Source organism: Bos indicus x Bos taurus, chromosome 11 (genome assembly GCF_003369695.1).
Source record: "Bos indicus x Bos taurus breed Angus x Brahman F1 hybrid chromosome 11, Bos_hybrid_MaternalHap_v2.0, whole genome shotgun sequence".
Lineage (NCBI taxonomy): Eukaryota > Metazoa > Chordata > Mammalia > Artiodactyla > Bovidae > Bos > Bos indicus x Bos taurus.
Genome location: NC_040086.1, coordinates 94,341,755 through 94,350,376, shown reverse-complemented (window position 1 = coordinate 94,350,376; position 8,622 = coordinate 94,341,755). Strand labels below are relative to the sequence as shown.

Below are 8,622 nucleotides of genomic sequence, written 5' to 3'. Positions count from 1 at the left end.
ACACAGGCCAGAGTTTTCATCCTGATTCTGCCCCCAGAATCAGCTCTGTGACATCAGACAAGTCCCCCCGCCACCAGACCTCAGTTTCATCACCTGTAAAAATGGGATGATTGTAACTATCTCATGGTAGTCTATTACAAGATTGTGGTGGTGGTTTAGTCACCAAGTTGTGTCCAACTCTTGTGACCCCATGACTTTAGCCCACCAGGCTCCCCTTTCCATGGAATTCACCAGGCAAGAATACTGGAGTGGGTTGCCATTTCCTTCTCCAGGGGATCTTTCTGACTCAGGGATCAAATTCCCATCTCCTGCATTGCAGGCAGATTCTTTACTGACTGAGCCACCAAGGATATAAGATTGTAGTGAAGATTTTATGATAAAATGTATGGGAATGGCCAAGTACAATGCCCAGGTCTTCATATAGATTTTTTAAAAAATGGATGGTGATTTTTTGGGGGGCTCCATATTTTCTGTGTCAAAGAATCTAAATTCTGTAGCTCAGAATTCAAAGTTCTTCTAAATAGCTCAGCCCAGCCCTTCAGCCTTATCTTTCCCATGGAAAGCAGTAGGGCTCAGACTGGGGCTCAGGGAGCAGGAGGTGCTGGATGTCAGCTGGGCAGCACCCCCTGGGGAGAGGGGCTGAGACTGCTGATGCAGTGTTATAGCCTCTGCTAATCTGAAAGGGCTCTGAAATGGGAAACCTGAGCCTGTGGTGAAGATCTCTGTGCCTTCCTCTCAGGTGGCCTACATGACACCTTGTCCCCTTTATCAGCCAGGGCTGCCACTGTCTTCCCCTGATCAAAGTTTTGAGCATGGTTGAAAGACAGGTGGATGGCTAAGAGTGAATAAGACACTCCACTTCCCAGGGGTTCTGTTCCCAGTACCAAAAGACTCACAAATCAGGCCCTCCCTAGCCTGGGCCCAAGATCACTTGTTTTTGATGATTGCCCTAGAGAGATATGTGGTAGAGTCCCCACTCTGGTGAGAATGGGGGTTGGGGGTCTTAAGGGTGGGAGATAGCAGGGAAGAGGGGCTAGATCAATAGCCAGATATTTATAGGTTCATATCCCAGCTCTATTATTTACTGTGAGTATGTGGACAAGATGCTCTCTTTCACTGATCTTCAATATTTGCATCTGTAAAATGGGAGAAATGACATCTACATTGAAGGCCCATTGGATATATTACATGAGATGCCATTTGTACAGCATTGGAATGGTGCCTGGCACATAGCCGACTTGATAAAGGCCCCCTCTCCCAGTTGTTAGCACTAGTACCCAGGACAGCTCCCCATCCTTGCCTGCTTGGCTGCTGTCCATGGTGCTGATAAAAGATTGCCGTCTCTTCCATTCTCTCCCCCTTGCTCCTCATTCGTTGACCTCTAACATTCTCACAGGTCTTCGAGATCAAAGGGAGTGTTTTCAGGACTTTCTCTCCAACCATTATCACCATGTTCAAAATACAGTTGTAGAATGAAAGCTATCTTTCCCACGGTGAGCAGATGTGTATGTTCTTCCTCCTGTACATTCCACTGAATGTCTGTTGGGTTGGTTCCAAGAGCTCCAGCTTAATAAGTGAAATAAAAACAAGAACAAAGCACAATAATGTTTGTTGACCACTGATTGTTAACCAAGACTTCTCATTACTCCAATCTCTTAAACCACTGTCCAGAAATTCAAACATTTTCAAGAACACCTAATAATTCTTGCCTCCTCTTCTTCCTTCCCAATTCCAGTAATCTGTAGGGAAAAGTGACAAGACTCCAGAATCTCTGTTAATACCCATTTCTCCATTCAGGGATGTGGTCAAAGCCACCATGATTCTTAGCACATCTTCCAGCAAGACGAGTCAGGTACAGGCAATGAAAGAAAAGAGCATGGGATTTGGAGTAAGCCAGACCTGGGTTTGAATCCCAGCTCTGTTACTCACTAGCTCCCTGCTTTGGTAACTTCTCTGAGCCTGTTTTCTCACCTATAAAGCGAAGTTAGTAATTGCACCTCTTTTGTAGGATTATTGAGTGAATCAAAGGATATGTTGTTTCTAAAGGGTTTAGCAGTTTCTCCATAAATGCTCCATAAATTGGTGACTACAGTTACTTCAGGTATCTGACTCTGAGACTCTCAGTGCAGAGACACAAATCACCATGTGTCCTTTCCAATGAAGTCAGCTTCAGATTCCTTAATGTTGGAGGTTGTCCCAGGGGCTTGGCTTTCCTCCTACTCCCATAGGCTGTTGTATCTCCCAGAGCAACAGTTCCTCTCTCCTTCTTCCCCCATTCAGTGTAAACCCCTGAACACACACGCACACACTGTCTTGTCAGTTTTTATTTGGTTGGGTCCATCTGTTCTGAATTTCAGACAGAGTTTGGGTAATATCTATTGGAGATAGGCAAACCTGGGTTTGACTCTTGGCTCAGCACATGCTAACTATGGTACTTTAGACAAGTCACTTAGCCTCTTTAGCCTCAGTTTCCTCATCTGTAAAATGGTGATGATAATATTCCCTTCCTCATGAGGTTCTCACAAGAAGCAGGGGAGAAATGCATTAAAATTCTTAGCACAGATGCATATGGCAAGTGCCCAATATCTTTTCACCATTATTGTTGTTCTTCTTAGTTTCCTGATTTTGGTTCTGACATTCTTTTCTAGGGATGCTCTGCTTTCTCCCTGACAAGCTGGAGAATAAAGAGTCCTACCTCATGCTTTTTGGAAGCAGAGTGAGCCCATCTTGTGTACTATCATCTCTGGAAGAAAGACATGCATGGAGTCCCCTGAGACCCTTTTTCTCTTACCCAGGATTGGGATCCTAAGTGGCATGCTCAACCTTTGTGATTGTCTTTGTTGTGTTGTGTGTGTACACATAAGATTGGGTGTGTGCATATCTGTGAGTGTAGGAATAGCTGTGTTATGTGATTGTGTGTGACTTTTATATAAGTGTACATGTAATTAGGTATGCAAGAACACACACAAATGAGAAATGGCTGTGTGTGTAAGGTCACGTGCATGTGTGTGATGGGGGTGTAGCTTTTGGATGCATTGCCAGCTCTTCAGCCATCTGCAGGCTTGAGGGGTCCTGGGCAATTCACAAGGTTGCTGGTTGCCAGCACCTGCCACTCTGAGCACCATCCCCAGCCTGTCATTTGGGGAATAGCCACGCTTCAGTGACTCACCATCCTGCTTACTCAGAATTTTTCACAATCTGACCTAAGTGGGGTATCATGAAAATATTTGCCAAGTACACCAAGGGTACTTGGAGGATGGTTAGCTTTCATAAGAAAAAGTTTCCCAGTGCTTTAAAAATTACTCAGTTTGCACCCTCTTATTTATAGTGAATGCTTAATTACCCATGATGCTTATCTGTTCATTAAAGGAATGCTCCCAAGGGATCATGTCTTGACAATAAAGGGTTAGTCATTAATTCGCATTAATTTGAAAGTAATAAAAATTTTGCAGTGTCCCATAATTCAGACATATCTCTAATTCACAAACACCCTCTCCCCCCAATTATTCCAAATCAGTAAAGTTCTATTATTTAACAGAAATACATACAATACTCAAGGGAAATAATTTCTATGTCACCATTTAGGATTCAATAACATAACATCTTCATCTGAACAAAGCTGAATTTTTTCAAAGCACTCAGCCTCCTATTGTTTTCTCTGATGCTCATAACAGGTCAGGGGTGGTGATGCCCATTTGTCAGAGGGAAACTGTTGCTCACAGTGGTTAAGTGAACTGCAAACCAAGCTCACAAAGTCAACTAGTGAAAGCAGTCAGAATTAAATGCAAGGAGTCTCAGTGGCCTCAGTTTCTCAAAACACAGTGAGTTGACCCCAGAAAAAGTCAGAAGGAATTCTTACTCTTGACCGTGGGAGTAGGAAAGATGTTGTTCTTGTTGTTCAGTCACCAAGTCATGTCTGACTCTTTGCGACCCCATGAACTGCAGCTTCCCTGTCCTTCACTATCTCCCGGGGTTTGCTATAGTTCTTGGCAGTTTGTTATTTCGTCTGCTCCAGGGCATTGTTTCAGGAGATAGTAAGCAGCAAGACATTTTAACAACAGGAACCTGTCCATTCTGTGCCTCCTGCCATTTGTGTCTGCCTGTGCTCAGTCATCTCCAAAACACCTACTGTGTGTGTGCCTTGTGCTGAGGCCAAAAGCAGGCTCCCAAGTGAGTCTTTCAGATGGCCTCAAGGACTTCATAGTTGAATGAAGGGAGGAAAATACATAAAAAGCAGTTATTCCAATCTAGCATGCCCTGTGGAGGTAGGGCAGGCAGTTCAAGGGAGTGCAGAAAAAGAAAGAAGATGCCCCCTTTGGGGTGTGGAGTCAGAGAAGGGGAGGGCTAGGGAATCGAGTTAGCCCGGCCAGATGTTAGGGGCAGGAATTCATATTTAAGTCCTACCCCCAGCACCTCACAGTGTGACTGTATTTGGAGACAGGGCCTTTGAAGAGGTAATGAAGGTCGAATGAGGTTGTATGGAAGGACCCTAGTCCAATATGACTGGTGTCCTTATAGGAAGAAGAAATCAGGACACAGGTACGTACAGAGGGATGACAACGTGAAGCCACAGGGGAAGACAGCTGCTCACAGCCAAGGAGAGAGGCCTGGAGCAGATCCTCCCAAGCCCTCCCGTACTCTACCCCGGACTTCTTGCTGCTGGAACCATGAGAAAACGCATCTCGATTGACTAAGTCACCCAGTCTGTGGCACTGTGTCATGGCAGCAAATGAACACACAGGACAGAATCTGGGGTGGATGGGAGCTGCAAGTGCTCAGCTGGCTGTGGGGCACCTCTGCCAGGCTCAGGAGGGCAGACTAGAGAAGGATGTCAGGATCAGGAGATGGGGAGGCTGTGTATGCCAGGCTCAGGATTTTAGATTTTTCCTAAAGGCCATGTGGTACCACGAAAAATTAAGCTAGAAGTGGGTCTCTAACTACGGTGCCCAAAATGGGGGAAAACCAACAAGACCACGACAGAACAAACAAATCTTAGGAGTGAGAAGTAGCTCCTGGGGGCTTTTAGCTCATAGAAATAACTCCAAAGAAGGCTGGGTGGCAGAGAGGAAAGCCTACAGGCTTTGAAGTCAAACAGACCTGGATCTGAATTTTAGTTCCACTATTTTGTCCGTGCATTCATTAATCTACTTGGCTCACAAATATTTTTATTGAGCACCTGCTATGTGTTCTAAGAGCTGGGAATACATCAGCGACCAAAACAGGAAGCCCTTGCTTTCAGAGAGCTTATATTCTGCCATTCACAATGAGCAAATTCATCAATAAATATGTAACAGGTCAAGTGATGATGAGAGCTGTGGGGAGAATAAAGCAGGGAAATGGACACAGAGGGGAAGACGGACACTTTTTTCAACCAGGTGGTCAGGGAAACAACACTGAAGCAGAAACCTGGAGGAAGTGAGGGATTGCATCACATAGAAATCTGGGGCAAGAGTATTCCAGGTGGGGGGAATGGCAGGAACAAAAGTTGCAACAGGTGTGGCAGAGAGACTCGTAGCTGCTGCCAACCCCTCCAGAACGCAGAGGCCAAAGAGCCAAAGACCACAGCACTTACACTGCAGGGACTTGACCAGAGCATCCTCAGGAGTGATAGGGATGAAGGCCAAACCAGGTAGGCTGAGGAGTGAATGGAAGAGGAAGGGGTGGAGATGGAAGCTCCAGACGCTCTTGCAAGACTTTTGCTCCAAAGGAGATCAGCCAGATGGGGCGGTGCCTGGAGGAGGATGTAGAGTCATGGGAAGCTTTTCTTCCAGGAGACATCACAATGTGCTTGTGTGATGATAGATGGATCGAATGCAGCAGGAAATGGCTGCCTCAGGAGGGAGAGGCAGTATTTGCAAGGGTCCAATCCTTGCTGGCGGAGAAGGCAATGGCAGCCCACTCCAGCACTCTTGCCTGGAAAATCCCATGGACAGAGGAGCCTGGTAGGCTGCAGTCCAAGGGGTCGCTGAGAGTTGGACACGACCAGGTGACTTCCTACTTTCACTTTTCACTTTCGTGCATTGGAGAAGGAAATGGCAACCCACTCCAGTGTTCTTGCCTGGAGAATCCCAGGGACGGGGGAGCCTGGTGGGCTGCCGTCTATGGGGTCGCACAGAGTCGGACACGACTGAAGCGACTTAGCAGCAGCAGCAATCCTTGCTGGGTGATAGGGGAGGGTTCTGGGGCATTCCCCTGCAGGCACCAGCCTCATGAAGAGGCAGGGGCAGTAGGGAGCACTTTGTGAGAGCAGGGAAAGTGGAAAAGGAGCAAATACACTGGTGCAAGAGGACCTGGGGCAGGTGGATTCAGCCTGGTAGCGCCCCTGGGGTTGGCTCAGAAGAACTGATGGTTAAATTTACAGGAACCTTTGGTGAATCGGTTAGTAAACCATTGGCAGCTTGAAATAGGCTACAGTGGGAAGATTTAAATCATGGAAATTGGCAAGTGCTACAGATCAATATCTTCTTTTTTAAACTTTTTTGTGGCCGCATTGGGTCTTCGTTGCTGTGTGCGGGCTTTCTCTAGTTGCCACCAGCAGCGGCTACTCTCTAGTTGCGGACCATGGGCTTCTCATTGCAGTGGCTTCTCTTGTCGGGGCACACAGGCTTAGTTTCTCTGTGGAAAGTGGAATCTTCCTGGACCTGGGATCGAATCCGTCACCTACATTGGCAGGCAGATTCTTAACCCCTGGACCACCAGGGAAGACCAATGCCTTCTTAACCAGAGAACCATTATTTAATATTTCCCAACATCTCCAATCCAAAGAGATAGTTCTCTTCAGATTGCTTCACATCCTCAGGGAGACAGGAAGGCAAAGTGATGAACTGAGCATGAGGAGGCGGGAAGAGCATTAGAGAACTGAGGAGAAAGGCAAAGATATGTGACAGTCATCTTGGAGTCATGAAATTGTCCTCTTGACCAGAAACTCTCTTGCTTGCACAGCAGTGCTGGGCTTGCTCATTCTCCTGGGCAATTTGCTTGGCCACTTTGAGTCTCACTTTGCACATCTGTTAAACTGGAGTCCTGATTCCAAGGTTATCGGGAGCATGAAGTGAGGTCAGGCACGTAAAGAATCTAGTCAGAGAAGGGGGCAGCGGCTGCATGGGCTGTGCTCTGGATCTTGGGTTTGCAGAGGAAGGAAAAGCTGAAGACAAGTCTTGCTTTCAGGTGTTCAAGGAGAGTGCCTGGTGCCCCTTCCCTCCACTGACCTCCTCCATGGATTGGGATGGATGGAGTCCAGCTGCAGGCTCAGAACATATTGCCCCAACTCCCCCCGATCCACATATTTATCACAATATTGCAACTGCATAATTTAAAGTGGGTGTTAAAAAATATTCCAATGTGTTATGTGATTTTTGCATTCCTGGGTGAAGAAAAATTGCTGCAAGAAGGTGGTTAATTATTTCAAAAGATGAATTCCATGAAATAAAATAAAAATAGACTCCCTGTCCAGAGGGAAAGTGAGAAAAAAAGGGGGAGACATGAGGAATGGTCCCCTCTAAAAAGGATGTGGATGTTTCAAGTAGTGAGTGAGGACATGGGATGGAGGCAGACGCTGGGCACCTGTCACATGGCCAGGAGAGAAAAAGACAGCAGGTAGGGAGGGTGCCAGCAGGGAGGCCAGTGAGGGAGCTGTGATTGCTCGGGACACGGTGGCACCTTGGACAAGGGAGGAGGTTGGTAATCGAGTGACGTGATTGAGTCTGAAAGTGTCTAGTAAGCATTGCATTGACAAGCGTTAGTTCAACTTGAGGCATGGAGATGAGGGAAGAGGCAAGGTGGGATTTTTATTTAAGGGACAGCTGGACTGGGGTGCCTTTTGCTGAAGTTCTTGATGAAGTTCAATAAAGAACCACTTTCTTCCCCATCTGAGTTCTGATCAATTTAAGAAATAAGGCCAAGGCTGACGAAGGCCAGATGCCTCCTTGCTTCCTGATGAAAGCCAGGTGAGGGAGTATATTTATGGGTGAGAGTCAAACAGATCTGCAAGCCAAACCCCAGAAGAAGGTCCATGCGCCCCTGGGAAGTGCTGACATGGGCAGCTGGCCCAGGAAGCAGGGCAGAGAAGAGCATCAGAGAAGTCCTACTCTCTGTTGGCAGCTTGCTCACAGAGGATTAAAGGGCAGACTGAGCCCAGTTGATTCTTCCCCAAACTATCAGTCAGAAAAGTCACTCTGCCTCCTCTGGGGTAGGAGAGGGAAGGAAGGGAGGGAGCCAGGAGGTAGACTCACTAAAGCATGAGGAAGGCAGCATTTGGCATCACCCCAAAACACCTTGCACAGAAATGTGGCAGCCAGGGCAACAAGCAGGCTTTGGGGAGGGCGACAGACTCAGTGTTGGCTGCGGGAGACCCAGGTGGGTGCAGAAGTTTGCTTTGCCATAGGATACTGGAGTGCCTGAATTGAAGCTTCCCTCTCACTTGCTTCTAAATGGTTTCTTGAGCAAAAGAGAAAGAAGCAGGACTTCTCTGATGGTCCAGTAGTTAGGACCTGGCACTTACACTGCAGGGGGCCCAGGTTTGACCGCTGGTCCAGGTACTAAGATCCTGCAGACCACACAGTGGGACCAAAAGGAGGAGGTGTGGGGAGGAAAGAGGGGGAGGGAGGGAGGGGGAGGAGAGGC

At 47.2% G+C, this 8,622-nt stretch overlaps 1 protein-coding gene across 1 annotated transcript in view; it reads right to left on the bottom strand.

Moving 5' to 3' along the window:
• Positions 1–315: 315 nt before the first annotated feature.
• Positions 316–8,622, bottom strand: part of LHX2 (LIM homeobox 2) — a 99,918-nt gene continuing 91,611 nt past the window's right edge. Inside the window, exon 5 of the mRNA XM_027556233.1 lies at positions 316–1,566. Within this exon, the coding sequence (XP_027412034.1) occupies positions 1,480–1,566 (87 nt within the window). The 3' untranslated portion in view covers positions 316–1,479. The remainder of the gene's footprint in view (positions 1,567–8,622) is intronic.